The following is an 18970-nucleotide window of genomic DNA, read 5'->3' as shown; positions in this document are numbered from 1 at the left end:
CTCATTTTCTTTCAACGTGCAAATTTTTTTTTTTCCTTTTTTTTCTTTTTTTCCCCTCCATTCATAATAAAACACACCGCATATTTGTGTATAGAGTATGGCAAAAATTATATATATATTTACATAGTGTAATTTATTATTGTTATCGTCTCGTGCGAATTGTTTGCACTCTTTGTGCGCCAAAACAAGTAAATCTAAAGACACGCACGTTCTACGTATGTAGATGATGTATGTATCTGTCCGATAGTAATAGAATAATAATTTCTGTCAATAGCAACGATAGCAACGTGCTTCCTTGTCTCTCAGATGGCCGTTATTATCGTTGTCTTTTTTACAATCAATAATCGATATTGCACAAAGTATGCTCGACTCTGAAAGATTCCTTCGACAAATAGTACGTGCGTGTAATTTATTTATAATAATAATAATAATAATAATAATAATAATAATAATAATAATAATAATAATAATAATAATAATAATAATAAGAGGAAGAAGAAGAAGAAGAAGAAGAAATAACAGTAATATGGATAAAGTTTGTCAAACGCTAAGTAATTATACTATGAATTGTATTCTTGCTATAGTCGTTTTTGTTGCGAATTGTCGTCGTGTCGGTAAAAGGAAATAATAATTTTGAAAAGATGATACCGAACTTCGATCGTATCGACAATGAGATTAAGGCTTCGTATGTGCAAAGAAAAAAAAAAGGGGCGATAAAACATTCACTTTCGCAGCCCGAAAAAGTATTTCTCCTTTGATCGATCATTCGTCGAACGCATTTGTAATCGACGCGATAGGTATGTAAGTAATTAGAAACGATTAAAGTATTTCGTGGTTGATAAAGGACCGATCGCAAACTAAGAAATATCGTTGTTACTCGATTGATCGTGATTGCTCGACTTAATCAAGCCGTCTCTTTCTTCGAGGAAACCTTAAAGCTCTCATCTACGAGGATCTAACGCGAGTAGCGAGTAGTATTCGTTTCATGCAGGCGTGTAGACGATCGATACTCGTGTTTGTAATAGCGTAACAGAGATTGTATTTTCTCCAACTACGTTAAAGAATAAAACAATCGATTCGTTTTGAGAGAGCCTTTATAATAATAATAATAATAATAATAATAATAATAATAATAATAATAATAATAATAATAATAATTATAATGATAATAATAATAATAATAATAATAATAATCATCGCGCGCTATCAGATGCGTGCGATCGTTCTGACAGGACAACTGTGTATATAAAAAAGAAAAAAAAAAGAAACACCGAAACCGATCTATGCCTAACTGTATCTATGTAATTATTTCTGTGTATATTATACTTTATCGTATATCATTATGCGCGTGAACGCATTCGACTTGATTCGCGAGAACGATCTTTTCGATCCTCTTCTTCGATCTTCGACGTCTGTGCGGCGTAAAAGTGGGAAAAATTGTATTGCAACAGTTGTTAATCGTTATGCAATTATTGAATGTATTTAAGTGTATGTAAATCCAAACATAATGCGTTGAAAATGCGATAATATATGCGCTGTAATAATGACGCCTTTCATTTTTTCGCGCGCAGGCTCCTAATTGGTTACTTTTCGAATATCGTAATACGTAAATACATCGATAGGTGGCGCTAAGATACCGACGAATTCCACGCAAAATGGCGGCAAATGACGGCGGGCAATTTAAGAATTTGACAAATTTTACTATCGTTAATAGTGTCCTTTGCATTTTTCTCGAGATCCCGTAAGTAATAACACAATCGTTTTATTATTTATGCTCTATCGTCATAATGTTCATATTAACGCGTATTAACGCTATTAGCCTCGTTACGACGACCGAAAGAGGAGAAACGTTCGTGGTTGGTAGCGGCGAGGGTGGGTGCAGTCGAGGAACGATCGAGTCAAAGAGGAGAGAAGAAATGAAAAGAGGAAAAAGAAGAGGAGAGGATGGAAGAGGAGAGGAGAAGCGAGGAAAGTCCAAGGGCACGTATAGCTTACGTACTTGGGCTCCATTATGAGGTGAAGGCATGTCGAAATTATCATACATATTGGTTAGCCTGATGCCGACACGATGATACGCTCGAAGGTTCCGAAACGCCCGATTATTTAAACAAACGCGTACGATAGGATCAACGGTAGAGAGTCACACCCACCTCCGTCGCGATGCGGCCCATCCGAAGCGGAATTTTTTCTGGAGATCGAAGGAGAGACGAGAGATTTCGAGAGTGGCATCGGCTCGAAAATTTACTTTTCAAATCTTAACCTAATCTTCTCGAGGGACGGAGCAGCAACCGATCTCCTCGTCAGGCCGCTGTTCGAATTAACCTAACTTTTTCGAAACGAGTAGCACGAGGATCCCGTAGGGACGACGATCCCGTAGGAGGGACGACGGCGGCGACGAGTAAATCGTTGAAACTCACCCTTGACGCGCCCTTCGTGTGACGCACCAAACCGAAAATTAAATGTCTCGTAGTACGACGACGATATTACCGCGACGCAGAAGCACGCTTTGCTCTCATACATGAATAATAGACGCGAATCGAGAAGGATAGAAAGCATTCTCCCTCGAAAAGCTTTCCTTTCGTCGCCGCCTCCTTTCCGCATCTTTAACCACGTCGACATTGGTGCTCGCCCTTTCGAATATCGTAATCGAGCCCCTCAATAATTAATTCATTAGGACGAATAATCATCGTCTTCTCGCGATAACAGCGTTTCCGCTCGGCGGGGGTACGTACGTTGAAAATTACGATTCTCCCTGTCCAATCGTCTAATCGTTTTTAGCTGCGTGTTCTCGTATCTTGCAATTCCCACGGAAATTGCGAGGAAAATTAAAGCAAAAAAAAAAAAGAAAAAAAGGGAACGGAATAAAAAGTATGAAGAAGGAGAGGCATTGTGGATCGCGGAAATTCGGGATATCGCTGGGAGACGCGACGAAATTAGACGGATGATTGGAATTAAAGGGAGGAGGGAACGGGGGAAAGGGAGGATACATTCCGTTTGGCGCTACATTACCGGCTTGTTATGCAGACGGCGTCGTATCGTTCGTCGTAGCGGTCGTGGCGGTCGAGCCGACCAAAGACTCCTCAGTTGTACTCGCTTACGAAATGATACACGAAATACGAGATGGTCTAGCGGAATAAACGCGATCGCTTACCGCTTACAAGATCGACTCGTAATCGAATTATCGCGCCATTTGTTATTCCTCGTTGATCCTTGCTCCGAACAAAACCACCGTGAATGACTAACAAAAGTCATTGTCTTCGATCTCTATCGAAAACTATCTCGATATATCGTATACATTCGTATTAAAACTAATACTAGCAGCAAGACTAAATTTTTTTTTTCAAACGTAAGATATCGCCCCGATCGATTATGAAAGTGATCTAACAAATTCCATATTATTTGTTCAGTTTGTCACGAGTTTTGAGTCAAATCATCACTTTCATAATTATCGTTACAATGGTCAAATCCGGCAACACGAGTATCACTAATCGCTTCTCCATTCGCACACGATCACGATTCCATTCCTAATATCTTCTCTGTATCGTCGTTCGGAGCAAGTTCTCGATTTTCGCCCGGTCATCGAGTCTCATTTAGAGAGCGAAAGAGGGGCGATCCCAGTTAAAGAGCAAAACCAAGATCGACTGGCCGAGCCTCAAACTCGACGCCCACTCAATACCGCGATCCGATCTAGGTACGAGCCGAACCACGAACCGATCTCTCTCTCTCTCTCTCTCTCTCTCTCTCTCTCTCTCTCTCTCTCTCTCTCTCTCTCTCTCTCTCTCTCTCTCTCTCTTGCTAGTCGAGGAGCCTTCCTATCCCCAGCATCCCTATCGTAACCCGATCGCTGTCTTTCGAATAACGCTTTACACGCGAGCCAAATCGTTTCTCGTAGGTACATTGATATCCTCGTAAGAAGAACTCGATCATTGATATTTTCTTTTCTTTTTTTTTTCTTTCGCCCCCCCCCCTTCTCCTTCCATTGGTTCATCATAAGAAAGAAAAAAGATAATTTTCTAAGAGAGGGAATTTCTTTGACGACGGGAGATAGTTCGCTTCGTAGGAGGAACTATTTACGATACACAACACCATTCCCTTTTCTATTTTTTCCTATTTCAAAGGAAAGAAAGTTGGAAACTATATGAGGACTTAGAAATAGGAGAAAACGTGCGATGCTGACTCGAAGGCGAACGTTCGCATCTCCACCCACCACGCGGTCCCCGTTTACAGCTGCAGGCGAATCGACCAGGCTCTTTCTCTCTTTTCCAACTCGTACTCTTTCTTTCCTCCTTCCTTCCTTCCTTTTCCTCTCCTGGACCGCGCTCATCGGTTGTTTCCACGGGGTGGGTCGATTTTTCGGTCGTAGAAACGATAAAAAAAACAGTCCAGTCAGCAGGGCGTGTACCATCGATGCCACGGCAAGGGTTTCCTTCATTTACTCTACGATCACTTCCGTTGCTTTCCTCCTTTCTTTCACCGTTTCGATAATCGTATCGTTTCCTTCGAACGAATCCAAATAATCGACAACACTCCTCGTACTTTGCTACTAGTAGTTTCGTCGTCGATGTAAATCTGTCCAATTCGTATTGTATCTGTATCTGTATTCGTATTTATCGCTCTTTTATCCTCTTATTCTCAAAGTTTACCGGACCTTTTGTAAGGATCTAGAGATCTTTATTGCGAATCGTGCCCTGGTTCAAAGGGTTAATCCGATCAACGCTTACGACGCAACTTTCGAATGGATCTTAGTCCATTCAAAATTCTGCGAGCAAAGTGTGTCTTTTAGTTGGTCATGTGCTGCTACCACGAAGGGGAGGTTCCGTTGCGAATCCTTTCCTTCTTCACCCTGATATCGTAATTCTTTCATCGATCTCGAAAATTCGTCGCGGATGGTGACTTTTGAAATGTTCCGGACTAGCTATTTCGTAAACGAAATATTAGATAACGTATCTATCTTATTTCGAGGCGAAATATAAAATGGTCGATTACCGATTAATCGAGGAAGAAAAAGAGAGTTTTCCTTTGATGAAAAGTTCTTCGAATTTGAGTCGATTTCGCGGAGAGAGGGGGAGGAGGAAAGGGGATGAAAAGGTGAACGAGGGAAGAGGGACTGCGCCGAAGAGGTTGCTTGCTGGTTCGTTGCCGGTAGCCGAGATATCAGTATCAACGCGGTGTAATCAGCGAACCACGCCCATTGGCACGATGCTCGCTCCGTTCCGCCCACTACGGCAATTACACCCTCGAGTCACCCACTGGAGGGGAACATTAAACTCTCCTCGCACACTCCCCCTCCCACGCCACCCCCGTCGTCCTCTTCTCCTCATCTCGGTCTTTCCTTCTTCCTACTACTTTTGAAATATCCCTTTTCTCCCTTTCCTCTTATCCTTCTTTTTCTTTCCACGTTCGTTGCCAAAGACGAATCTTCGGATGAATCAAGTCCGATATGCACTTCCGGATGAATCCTCCGATTCTTCGCAACAGATCAGATTTATTTCGTAATAAGAATCCGTGTAATTTCTTTTAATTGATCCGATTTAGGTGGAACCCCGATGAAGGGAAAGAATATTCCTGAAGCCCTATTTCCCACAGTCCTTGTGTCCCGCAGTCAAGGACCGAGGATGATTTTCCCATTTTCAGCCGAAAGGGCCGTGAAATCGACCAGGAGAAATCGTAGCTCGAGAGAGCGCAACGAATCGTCTTATAACACGCGTCCTATAAACTTCGCGTCGTTAGATGCAACACGCGTACTTACCTCCTATTGTACGTACTTCGAAAAATCGTTTCCGTGGATATTCCTTTCCTCGATCAACGCTGAAATATCGACAAACGTCTTTCACGGCCACGCGTTGAAGTCACTCTTTTACTTTCGCGTGCGATCGTTCGATCATCAAATTTGTGAACCACGATTGTCCACCTCCTCGCCCCTCCCGTATCCCTTCTTTATTTCTTTCGTACGGACGATGATAAATCCGGCTCTTCCGTTTCGAGCACCCTTCTTCGAGTTTTGCGCGCATAATTGTTCAGGAAACGTTAGCGGTAGTATAAATGGATTCAAAGGGAAATGGCTTCCCGGAAGTCTCATCTTTGAAGAGATGACAAATCGATTCGTACGATTAGTCGAACTAACCAGTTTATCAATAATTTCATTTATTCGTTCTACAACGTAACAAATAAGGACATTAAATTATCGAAAGATCCATTAGCAAGGAATTAAAGAACATAAAGTTATGATAAGCGACGATGTAGAAAAGTCGAGGCAAGAAAGGTGAATCCTTATATTTTGTTGTTTATTATTTCGAAGGTTCACGAAGAATCTTTCCATCCCTTTAGTGTTCTCTCATCGACCGCGCGATACGACAGAACGGCGGTGGTACGTCGTCTACGTCGTACGTTACGCTCGAGGGGAGCCGCTTCTCTCTGTCCTCCGGTAGGCGTGGCGGAATCGGGAGATGATTTATCCCTTGCGAAGCGGTAACTGCCGAGATCGTCGACTAAACGACCGCGGTCCTTCGTGTATTAACCGTAATGCACTCTGCCTCGCCATTGTGTACACTCTATACCGCTATACCTACTACACATTTTGCTAGGAACAACTTTGGACTTCTTTCTTGGACTGGCTCTCTCTCTCTCTCTCATCCTTATGTTCCATTTTTCTCTTTTGTCTCTCTCTCTCTCTCTCTCTCTCTCTCTCTCTCTCTCTCTCTCTCTCTCTCCCGTAAAACCATTTTCTCTCCTTAGTAACAACCTACCCTAAATGAACCATGAATGAACCAACTGTTTTCTTACGTTAGTCAAAAACTTTAGTCCTTTATAGCTAACTTTCCCAGACAGAAAGAAATCTGATTGTTTTATTCTGAAAAAGTTATATCCGAAATTAGCCAGGCATTAAGTCGAAATAGCAGGCTTAGAGAAAAAAAAAACGGGCCCAGCCTGTACCCCTGTGATACGTACACCTATGTCTATAAACGTGAGAGAGAAAAAAAATGGTTTTTGTGTCACTTTAGCTCCGAGACGGCATATGGGGTCACGCCCACGAGGTGCTGCTGTTCGACCGACGAATTTTCCCGTTGCGTCCCTCTTTCAAAAGCGGCCTTAGCACGCGCCGTAGCCTGCGAAAATGTGGCACGCCTGCGGTGTATCTCGGTAATTTCCAGCTACGAGGTGATCCCGTGGGAGCCTGCATTTAACCTTCGACTTTGGAAATTCGACAAAAGGCAAACGCTAGCAGGCAAACACAGACTCGATTTGTCAAAACATCCTTTCGTGGAGATTGCGCTTTTCGTTCGATTATTTCCACGGAATAATAGCGAGTCACTCCTAACTCGTTTATTTTTAGGGGATGGTAAGAAAGTTATTTCGATCTCTCGAGGAATTAAAACGGTATTTAAAGATCGTTGGAAAATGAATATAGGACGAATTGCTGATTAACGAGAGAAACGATAAAATCGATAAACAGTAAGGCTTCATTCTCTCAACGATTCTTTCATTAATTTTTCTTTCGAGTCTTTTGATAAGCAAAAAAGTCGGGAAAAATAAGATGAATGCATAGATGTATATATCGTATGATATTCGCACATTTTTATTGCCCTCTTTGATACACACACAAAGTATGCGCTATATGTATGTATATATATATATATATATATATATATATATATATATATACATATACATATATATATATATAAATATATATGTGGATGTGTGTATATTTATACGTATATACACACACACACATATATATATATATATATATATATATGTATGTAGGAGAAACGTTGTCGCAACGTTCTGCGAGACACCGGTATAATACAGCTGCGATAATCACACGGCAAATCGATACAATATCACCGTAACAGAGTAGAGCGCGATAGGGTAAAACCGTGCCTAACGTAAATTATCTATAATATGCATGACCGATGTATATACAATACGATCCTAGAGATACGCGCGTTCCTATTTACAGCTTTCGATTCTTATGTCTATTTACCGTCGCGGCTACCGTCGCGTTCACTCTTTTTACTCCTTCGTTCTTACGCTTTGCACGTGTGTCTTTTTCTTATCCAGTTAGTAGCGCCGGGTGCAATGACTCTTTTCTTTAAAGACCCCCAGAGAGAAGGGGTTTTTCGTTGAGAAAAAGGTGCGAGGAATATTAAGAAAAAAGAAGAGAAAAAAAACCAAAGAAAGAAAAAAAAGGAAAAAAAGAAAGAAAGGAGGAAAGAAAGAAAAAAAGAAAAGACTCGATTTCAGACTCACGGTAGCAGGTAGGTGGTAATTATTGCGCCGAAGGGAATGTATATGTAACAACGTTATCCTGATAAAAAGTAAAAGAAGATGTGAGCGATAGCGATCGCGATTCGAGCGTTCACTACCTTCCAGCCGAATTGAGTCCATCCCGATGAGCTGGCACGCTGAAGGCCCTTAATCCGACGCCTACGCCGATTCCAACGCCTACGGCCAAAGGTGAACTTTGCAATTGACTGGGTAAGTTCATCGAGGAGCTCACCAAACCCATAGCGTCGGAAACGAGAATCGAGGAGGACGAAGTCGCACAAACTTCGTTCACAGTCGCCCCTCCTGCTCCTGCCGTAGACGTTGCAGTCGTCGTCGTCGTCGTCGTCGTAGTCGTTCTTATGCGCGCTGGTCTTGCACATTTCTCCAAATGATGATGATGCGATCTCACGGCCAATCGACTCACGTGAACCGGTATTGGTACGACGATTCTCGTACCGTTTCCGGTATGTTGTCCGGTACTTCCACCGTGACGGCCACCGGCTGCGCCCGAGTTTGACATCGACGAAGCGTTCGAACCGATTCCTCCGCTGCCATTGAGCCCAGCTTTGACTCTCTTCCACTTTGCTCGACGATTTTGAAACCAGATCTTGACCTGGACCTCGGAAAGCTTAAGGGCATGCGCTATGTGCGATCTCTCCGTTAAACTGAGATACTTCTTAGCGTGGAACTCCCGTTCAAGCTCGAGAAGTTGTTCCGACGTGAAGGCAGTTCGTCTACGACGAGCTTTGTTTCCGGATGACGAATTAGACGAGGAATTTCCACGGGCACTTTCGTGACCTTGTCCATTGGGAGAACCGTTGCTTCTGGTACCGTTGACGGAGCCGTCGGTAGTATCGAGTCCCTCGCCAGTGCCGCTCGTTCCTCCGCCTTCGTCTTCGCTCTCGGCAGAGGCTCGTCCATTTTCTGATCCTGAAAGAAAGAACAAGGGGAAGGGGGAAAAAAAGATATAACGTCACACTGTATAAATTCATATCTTAGGATTTTCCACCGTCCACGCGTATGTATTAATCTCGTTTAATAAAGCTACGTTTACCGGCGGCGCTCGACTCTTCTTCGTCGTAATTTGATCAACCGTCGCGTAGAACACATTATGCGAATTCTCGAAAGGTCGTGTGCTATTAAGTAATTACGTCATTATGTTATAGCCAACTTGCACTAGCGAGTGATTATAGTTAGAGGTCCGATCGACCACGTACCAAGGTTTCCTTTTTTCTCCTTTCTTTCTTTCTTTCTTTCTATTTCGTTTCTCCTGTCGTGTCCGCGAGTCTCCCTTCTTTCACGCGGATCTTATTATTGTGTAATAGGTCTTTAGCCTTGGAGCGGTCTTCCGATCAAAATGCAAAAAGAACTCGCACGATTTCTTTTTTCATTTCCTTGTTTTCGAAGGTGTAGCGCGCGTCTGACCGCGACCGACCGGTCGAAGCGATCGAGCAAGAGAGTTTGATGCACCCGAGTCGGCCTTCATTTATTCAAAGACTTTCGATTGAATCGGGGCAAAACGCTTCCGCGAGAACTCTCGCTCGGTTGTGTTCTTCGTTCGTACGAGCTAGTAGCTCGTGTATCGGCCCGGACGGCAAGTTTTCTCGGCACATCTGTTCTCGAGCGCGCTGTCCCCCGACAGTCTTTACACTTGAAGAGAAAATCGAATCGATCGATTCCCCTCTTCTAGACGAGGATATTGCGTCTTCATTCCTTTCGTCTTTCGAGGAACTTTGTCGAGCTGGCTGGGTGCATCTTTCGATTCTTATGGTTATGCGCGAGCGTAGTAATAGTGAGCAATAAAATGTTTAACGGAATAGCCTTTGGAGGAAGAAGAACGGTAAAAGCTCGAGTGCGAGTCGTTAAAAAATTAAAAGGACTTGATACTTCTACGAACACCGCGTGCTTTTAAAGCGATGAGAAATGAGAGAAAAGGCACGACTTATGTACTACTCTCTCTATCTCTAGCTTATTCTTATCGCGAAGATTACTTAAATGCGCGAGTATTTCCAGGAAACGGTTAAAGCTATTTGGGTGAAAAGCACGCTTGGAATCTGGATACGTCGGACTGCAAAGCAAATCCTCTCTCTATCTATCTTTCTCTTCCATTGAAGCATACTAGCGCATACGTCGCGACGAACACGTTCTCAACAGGGTGCCGTCTACTAAGTGAAACGCTGGCGATACGCCAAATCGCGTTTCGATCCCACTTCGTCGATCGTTTTTCATTGAAACTTTGCGCTGTTCTCTCTCTCTCTCTCTCTCTCTCTCTCTCTCTCTCAAAGTTCCAGACTACTCTCTTCTCCATTAAAGATCGAATCGAGCTACTACTGTCGTTCGATTCGATTTTGTTTTCAGAGTTAAATGAACTTTGTATAGTTCTTAACGATAATAATAATCGTCGGAAGGAGTCAATCGATATACAAAGTTACACAGCCGTGACTCGGTGAACTCATTAAGAGGTGTCGATGTAATAATTTCATATATCGTTTTAAGATCAGTTGAATTTAGTGGTGCTCGGAAGTTGCCGAGCGGAAACGATTAAATTGGATCATGAATTATTTTGCTATTCTAAATCACGAGAATAATTAAATTCTTGAGAGTGACCTATCTTGACGAGCATAACGAGAGAATATTATTGGACATTTTTAACGAATATACTTTTACGAGAGCGTGGTGTCTATCGATCGAGTCAATTCGCGATCCTGGTCATCGGGAGGGTAGCGCACATTTTTTTTTGCCTCAAACATAGTCGAATCTCGCCGACGGATCCTCCCATATCGTGTCGTTCGAGATGCAGGGTCCACGGTGGGCAATGAATAAGGAAAAGTCGTTGCGTCGTTTGGAAACTGCGGTAAAAGCGAAAAAGTTAGGGTCTTGCTCGTGAACGTCAGTACGACAGGAGGAGGAGGAAGAGGAGGAGGAGGGAATTTGGCCCGACCACCGGCCACGAATCGAATAGAGAGAGTGTTCGTCGTTACGATTCGAGAATTATCTTTGAAGAATGGAGATGGATCTCTTTCCGAAACCGAGCCAGAGAATAATAATAATAATATCGAATGATTTGATCGCGTTAAATGACTCGATCGAGCGATAAGTCGATATAGATACATGTCAAGCATCTATACTATTGATCTCTCTCTCTCTCTCTCTTTCTTTGTGATCGTCTTCTTCTATTTTATTAGTTACATCTTCGGCTTAATAGGTACATAAGGACTTTGCGACACAAAGTACCACCGTGACCTCGTTCGAGAATAATTTCGTCGCGATCGACGCAGAGATGCCCGATATAGCGCGACGCGCGGTCGATCGGCAAAACGTCAGAGAGAGAGAGAGAGAGAGAGAGAGAGAGAGAGAGAGACACCGGAAGCAATTATCGGGATCGTCGAAGGAAGTCGCGTGCGCAAGACGACGCAGAGGGTATTTCTGGATGCGACATGAAATTTCAATCGGGTTTATTAACGGTCGGCCAGGCAGTTTGTCGCCTGACGTTGCTGCTCCTTCGTTGTATAAGAGACAAGGAGAAGAAGAGAAGAAGGGGATGTAGTTTGGATCGATATATAAACCGAGACGCGGCGCACAAACGTTTTCCTTTGTATTGGTGATTTCATTAAGTCTTCTCGTTCCACAAATTAGCGAGAATAATTGCTTCACGATAATCGAGATTCCTCGTCCTTCGTATTTCGTCAAAAATTATCATCGCTTTTTGTCGTGTTGCGTCGTTCCGTAGGACTCGAATATCTCGTTGAATGGTTCGCGAATAATAGCCACAGGATCAAGAATGAAAATCTCGTAATAAACTTTTACATTGCTAGTAAATAGTACGTAAGTAAGTACCTACTTCTCAATAAGATTCAACGTTTTCAAATCGCTTCTTTTTTGTTTCTTTTTCTTTCTTTCTTTTTTTTTTTTTTTTTTTTTTTTTTTTATGTCCAAGAGAGTTTCATGTTTCATTATTCATCGATAATCCCTTCTTTAATTCATACATTGTTTGCGTTTGAAAGCCGCATCGAATGAATAACTCTCTCTCGACGCTCCGTCGAGCACTCCGTGTTCATAATATTGATCGACGACGATCCCGTATCCCGTTCTTTATCAAATTGTTTTCTAATCGAATTGTCGCTAATTGTAAGCGAGATGCGGGACATTGCATAATCGACATATTTCAACATTTTTTCCTATCTTTCTTTTCGCACCTACCTCTAATTATTTTCATTTCGCGGGAAAAAGAGATTTCATTGGCGCACCCGTGTGTACTCTTTAGCGCGTTGCCTACCTACCTCCTAGTCTCTTGGTTAATTATTCGAGCGTGTTACAAATATCAAATACATTCCCCGAATTTTCCAAGCTCGCATACGTGATTACCGATCGATTACCACCATGCATAATTGCATTCGTCGTCTTCCACGTCAGCGTCGTTGTAAATCTCTAATGAGCTATTCCAAAAAAATCGTTCGTCTTGCATACCAAAAAAACCTCTTTTCCCTCTCGTTCAATTGAAACAAAAGTAGGATGTAAATCGTTAGATTACGTAGGAACGAGCGAGGAGAATTGGTCATAAAAAATTTAAAGGGAATCATCGTGCACACAGGTTTACGATAATCTCATTTTTGGATAAAAGTTTTGACAAGGAGACAGTGGTCGCGTCATTATCGTCGTCGCGAACGCAAGGACTTCGGCACTGTGTGTCATAAATGACCGATGACAGATTCCCCGAAGCCATTTCGTCGTGCATACAAAATTGATTCGGTCGGCGGTACATCAATAAAAAGTGACCGGCCACGAATAAAAGCGCGCGGCTACCGTCGATCGTCCATTCGGCCCGCTACCTTCGGAAATACGTGATCGGTGATCCTTCGCGGTCTTTTGTGAGTTTCGACTTTCGAACCTTCCTATACTATTTCTCCCCAATCTCTCTCCCATCTACGTCTAGGAATTTTCATTATTCTTATTTTCCGAGAATTAGTCGCCCTCGCCATTCAGGATATATCTCGACGCGACACGTCGAAAACGTTCCTGTTTGATTATTGACACTTATCGATATTTTTTCGAAAACGATAGCTGCTACAACGTCCAATTAGCTATCGTAAAATTGAGTTTTTTTATCCGAATCGATGAATTCTATCGATGAATTTCACCCATGAGGACGTACGTAAGATTTGGGTCACGGTTCTATTCGAGTCAGCGAATGATTTTTTTATCAAGATAAAGAGAGACCCGTCTTACTCCAACTTGATACCCTTTATTCAAGAGTTTTAATGCCGATCATTAAATTTCGTCCTCGTTGATTATGACGAATTACGTGCAATTCAAGAATTATTCTAAAGTATTTTTATTCGTGAATATTAAAAATTTTTTACCGACTCGTACGAATTTGAAATTGCATAAAATTAATATTAGGTTTTATACGGAGGTTCCTTTTCTTTTTTTTTTGTATTTACGTAATGGTAAGGAATATAAGAAGGAAAAGAAGGGAGCGGGAAAAAAAAATCGCGATGGGACGAGATGATGACGGTCGAAAAAGAAGGAGGGAGAAGGGGACGCATGCTCCTCCCTCATGTACGAGGATTTCGCGAAACGCGAGAAATCGCATCGGATTAACGAGCGTTTACGAATTCCATCAACGTTCTCCCACGATGCGCGGTACCCTACGATCGAATCGACCGGCAAAGGAACGAGATACACGGTAGCGTGCATAAATTATTTTATCGAGAAGGCTCTCCTACCTTATAGCTAGCTTGCGTGCGCGTATACGTACGCTCTCACAAACGACATGTGTAATGGTGGGACGACTCTACTACACCTACGGTGGACGGTGGATCCTGGTCGAATTTCAAGCGCCTTTCCACGAAATCGAAGACGTATAGCAATTTCCATTTTTAATACTTTCTTCGAATCGTTTCTTTCGTCGAATCGACACAAGCTTACTTGTAAGAGTCTTTGTTTTTAAAGCCTCTTGAAAAAACTCACCTAGTCTCGATTTGGAGAGATCGTGAACAGGAGAGGGCGGTGAGTCGATGCTACCTTCGTCGTCGCTGTCCGTGAAACTGGTAGATCCACGCTGATTTATAGACCGATGGAAGGTGTTGTTGTTGGGATAAGCCGCACCCTGAAGATGATTCGTACCGGCTCCCAAATGATGAACTAATCGATTCTGGTGCAAATCCTGATGAGAAGGATAACTGACCGAGGAATGTGGCGGTAACATTGGGACGCCGGAAGCACCGCCGCCGCCGCCGCCACCGCCGCCATACATTCGCATAGGTAGCCAAGCCCCGTACAAACTCAACGGTACACCAAAACCTAAAATCAACGATTCCTTCGCTTTGCAATCCTTATTTAATGTTTTTAAAATGTTTGAAACTCGAGACCAACCTGATGGCAAAGCAGTAGCAGCCGCAGCCGTCGCAAGATAATGTCGTTGATAAAGATATTCTCTCTCCCTTTCACTACCTTCTTCATTTCCATTGGTCTTTTCGTTCTTCGACATACCGATGTCACCGGTACAATTCCCTCTTGCACCCGTGCAACTTCCTATAAGACTCTCGATGGTAAATGGCTTTGGCGTTGGACGTCGAGCGATTTTAGATTCGGCGATCGACGTTTCCAATTCGTCGCTCGCTGAACCAACGTCCAACTCCGTTTCTTCGATATTCGAATCCACGTCCATGTTCGATCAAAAAATCCCTTTAACCTTTTTCACCGAAAAAAATGCATCGTCCGACCTATCGAACGAACGTCATTTTAATTATCTTCCAACAGGATTCTCGATTTTTCTTCAAGAATCACAAATATCGTTCGTCCATTAAATCCATGGATCCATCGAACGTAGTTTGCACGATCTATCTACCTTCTTCCTCCTATTTCTCACGGATCTCAACACAGAACTTTGAAGCTCTTGTCCTCATCCTGACACATGTTAATTCATTGCATCTCTCGATCACATGAATGGATATATTTACACAGAGGGAGGGAGAGAGAGAGAAGAGAGAGAGAGAGAGAGAGAGAGAGAGAAAGAGAGAGAGAGAGAGAGACGACGACGACGTCACAGTCCACGCGAAAATAGGAAGAGAGAAGAAGCAACGAGAGGAGAAGTAACGTGCATCGACCTTATCGGGCACGAGTCGACGGGTGACTGGCGAAGCTCGTCGGGCGCATTTTAATTCCTGTCTCCCCGACGTCGCGCTCCTCGTGTTTGTCCCGGCTTCTCAACGTCCCTGCTTCTCGGGCAAACTCGCGACTGGCAGTGGTCGTGGCGTTTTGAGGCCTTCCTCGCGCAACCATTGGCCAACGCTACAGCCAACGACGTCGTAGGGACGCCGCCTATTCGTGCCTATCCGCCATCTTGCTGCTCTCTCGCACTTTTCTCGAGATATCTCGTCTCCGTCTGAACCTTCTCCGTGAACTCGATCCTCCAAGGGTCGTCTCCTTCGCGAACCCAACGATATCAATGATATCGTTCATACTTCCTTTTCACGATTTGTCCGTTCATTTTATCCTCTTTTCACCGATTTTCATCCCCTCATTTTCCTTCGTTAAGAATTCCTCGGTGATCGAGCTAATGGGAAACACGTTGGTCTTTCGCGAGTGAGAGCTATAAAAATACGCGGGAGAAGAACGTGTTCGGTGGGCTACAGCGTCGTGGCTCGTTAACGATGATGTCCTCTCATCATACGTACGAAACATCACCCAATCCCGTAACTCCATTCGCATTTGCGTTGGCGTTACGTTCATCAGCCTTCTTCTCGTAATTATACGATAATTGTAGATACTTCTTTTTCGATTACGAAACTTGATTAATGCGATTTGAAAGTAGTGGAAAATTATAATCCAGTCTCCAGCTTGTTAGCTCGTTTTCGAGCCAAACTAATCGCTAACATCGAGCTAATGGCGACGTTATTTCGATGCTCGTTAACGTGACGTGACTCTAATTGGGCTTAACCGAATCTAAAGTTAAACGAAGGCGTCGTACCAAAAGGCAGGGGGAAGGGGGGGGAGAGAGAGAGAGAGAGAGAGAGAGAGACATCAGGCTGAGAATTTTCGAGCTGAAGAGTCGCCGCAACGTCTCCTACCGTGTCTCCTGGCCGAAAAAATAAAACGCACGAGTAAATAGAAAGGCGCTCCGCTAAAAATATCTAGGCGAATAATAATTTTTCGAGGTGGAACCTTTCGGACATTTTAAGCGCAGGAAAAGCATTCGACTTCCGCGTACGGCGGATACGGTTTTACGATGCGTTACCAGAGATAAAGAGGAGAGAGGTTTTACGGTGCATGCAAACGTCTTCGACAAAAGAAGCGAACTTATGCAGCTTAACTGACGAAGAAACGGAAACGAGAATTCATCGAGAGCACGCGAGCGTTTTCATAGATGGTCAAACTGCCAGTTAACGCATTGTAAAGCACAAATTCCTAAATATCCGAGTTGAGATTCGCGGAAAACTCGACCGAAACGGATTCGTTGCGTCTGCTCGCCTAACCATGACGTCCCTCTCTCGCGAGAATCGAGAGATTTCTACTCGAGATCTTTGCTATTTTTAGATAGCTTCCTTTTGCTTTCTTTTCATTCGTCTACTTCGTACGAGAGGACCTATGATTTACGTCGTGGCACAGCGACATCGAATGTTTTATTTCACCGTATACTGCATCCATAATATCAAACTATATCTGTATAATCGAACTCGCAACGATTTATATTTTGGCATTGAACCAATCCTCCTTTCGCCATGATTTTTCTTCTTTAAAACTTTGTCAATTTTGGATAATTAATCAACTTTATAAATTATCTTTATGAGAGAAAAATGATTCGTTTCAAAGAACGCGACTCGTTCTTCAATTATGTAAGGACTTGTGTCCTTAAATCGTGGTGCTAATTATAATAATTTACCAATATAAACACGCTTACGGTTTTACACAACATATATTTATGTAGTATGCTTACGCGGCGACGCTCCATATATGGTATTCCATTGACCTATAAAAATTCTTGGAATCGACTCGACTTACCGGAATAAACAGAAAGGAAAAGGAAAAAAAAACCCCAGCCAGAGTTCGACGAACTCGTTCATTCATTCGATTCAAGTGGTACATTTCGATGTATCACTTGATGAAACCCCACGACCAGTATGCTCCGTATATTACACGCGCTCGTTATTTAACGGAATAACAGATGGTATTCTTTTTTTCCTTTTTTCAACGTTAGCCGCGTCCATTTTTAAAGGAAAGAGAAATCGATGATCATTGCTCATAACTGAAATTGTTCGCGATACCGTGGCCGTACGGATGCTCAGACGGCCTTAAATCTTGTTCTCCTCTCTCTCTCTCTCTCTCTCTCTCTCTCTCTCTCTCTCTCTCTCTCTCTCTCTCTCTCTCTCTCTCTCTCTCTCTGTCCCGAAGTAAACTCTTGGTAAACCCGCTTCTTTGTTTTTCGCGGCAGAGGCGTCCTTGCGCGACCCGCAACGCGCGTCGTTACGCACGTGTGAACGGAAACCGTCGACTCTTAAACGCCTCGACTCTCGGAGCCGCGATATGCTCGACGTTCTTCGTTCGTTTTTCGAGCCGAGTCGAGCATCTTTTAATTGCCTGCCGCTTCGTCGACTGGGAAACGTGATATATTTATATGTATATCTATATGTATGTGCATGTACATCCATGGGATCGGTCGGTCTTACACGTTTTCGACCATTTCTTTCTTCCTCCGCTATTTTTTTCGATCGATCAACGTCGAAATGTCGAGCAACGTGGCTGGCTGCTCCTCGAAAAAGATGGAGGAAGAATGGAAAGAAAAAAAAAAAAAGAAAAAATGGAAAAAGAAACGAGGAATCGCGAATCGAAGGGAACGGGACAGACGCGTTTGCGTGACGCGGCAAGTGCGTGCCGCGAACGAACGAAATCGATGGTTAGCAAATTGGTGGGCGTTGAGAAAATGAGACGGCACGTTTACCGGCGCGTTTGTAATGGATTAGCCCAAGACTCCCTCCTCCGTTTTGTCGGTAGTTCCGGACAAATTATACACGACGCTTAAGAGGGACGTCATGGCTTATCTATGCACCTACATATATATATATATATATATATATATATATATATATATACATATTAGAGAGAAAGAGAGAGAGAGAGAGAGAGAGAGAGAGAGAGCGAGCCATTCACTACCTTCGTGTCAGAAGCGCACGCTTAAGCTCGACTGGAATTATGAATGTGGGAGATACTCCTCCTTCGAGCCTTACTTCCGATAGAAATTTCTTTCGTTTGCGAGTACGGCTACTCGAGATCGAGAATAATATCGAAAGTATCGATGTCGATTAGAGGGAGGAGGAAAACGATCTACAAAGTCAACCGTACACTCTTTGACATCGAAAGGGTTATGACTTTGATCAATCCTTATAATCATCTTCCTTCATGGAATCACGCGTGCAAAAAGTAATCGTTTTTCTAAAAGGATCGTTACATAGTTTCTTGTAAGTTTGCACGGTTTTACGGATACTGTTTCTCTCTCTCTCTTTCTCAACGTAAAAGACACACGCATCGCCGCCTTCATTTCACGCGTAATCGAAAACACGGTCCCGTTTCAGCCTCGCACGCTGCTCGACCTCGAGCTTCGTCCCAAGATAGCAGCCCGTTTAGTCGTGTCGCGTACGATTAACTTGATTTAGACAGGACGCCCGTTTAACGTCTTCAACGCTCCTCGATCCAGCCTCCT

General features: G+C 43.2%; 1 protein-coding gene across 1 annotated transcript; it reads right to left on the bottom strand.

Annotated features, from left to right (window-relative positions):
• Nucleotides 1-7768: 7768 nt before the first annotated feature.
• unpg (homeobox protein unplugged) lies at nucleotides 7769-17594 on the bottom strand. The gene is made up of 3 exons (XM_035870797.2): nucleotides 14647-17594; nucleotides 14242-14574; nucleotides 7769-9201 (listed from the first exon to the last, which is right to left on the bottom strand). The coding sequence occupies exons 1-3, from the start codon at nucleotides 14939-14941 to the stop codon at nucleotides 8366-8368; spliced, it is 1464 nt and encodes a 487-aa protein (XP_035726690.2). The 5' UTR covers nucleotides 14942-17594; the 3' UTR covers nucleotides 7769-8365.
• Nucleotides 17595-18970: the final 1376 nt, after the last annotated feature.

The sequence above is a fragment of the Vespa mandarinia genome, chromosome 17, assembly GCF_050613455.1.
Source record: "Vespa mandarinia isolate Hongniang chromosome 17, ASM5061345v1, whole genome shotgun sequence".
Lineage (NCBI taxonomy): Eukaryota > Metazoa > Arthropoda > Insecta > Hymenoptera > Vespidae > Vespa > Vespa mandarinia.
This window is presented reverse-complemented; position numbering and strand designations above follow the sequence as displayed.

What these genes read in the sequence shown, in the direction of transcription:
- unpg (XM_035870797.2), bottom strand. Translation starts at nt 14,941, where the DNA reads ATGGACGTGGATTCGAATATCGAAGAAACGGAGTTGGACGTTGGTTCA. An exon ending in TGCTACTGCTTTGCCATCAG is followed by an intron (nt 14,575 to 14,646) that starts GTTGGTCTCGAG and finishes CGTTGATTTTAG; the next exon opens with GTTTTGGTGTACCGTTGAGT. An exon ending in TCTCTCCAAATCGAGACTAG is followed by an intron (nt 9,202 to 14,241) that starts GTGAGTTTTTTC and finishes TCTTTCTTTCAG; the next exon opens with GATCAGAAAATGGACGAGCC.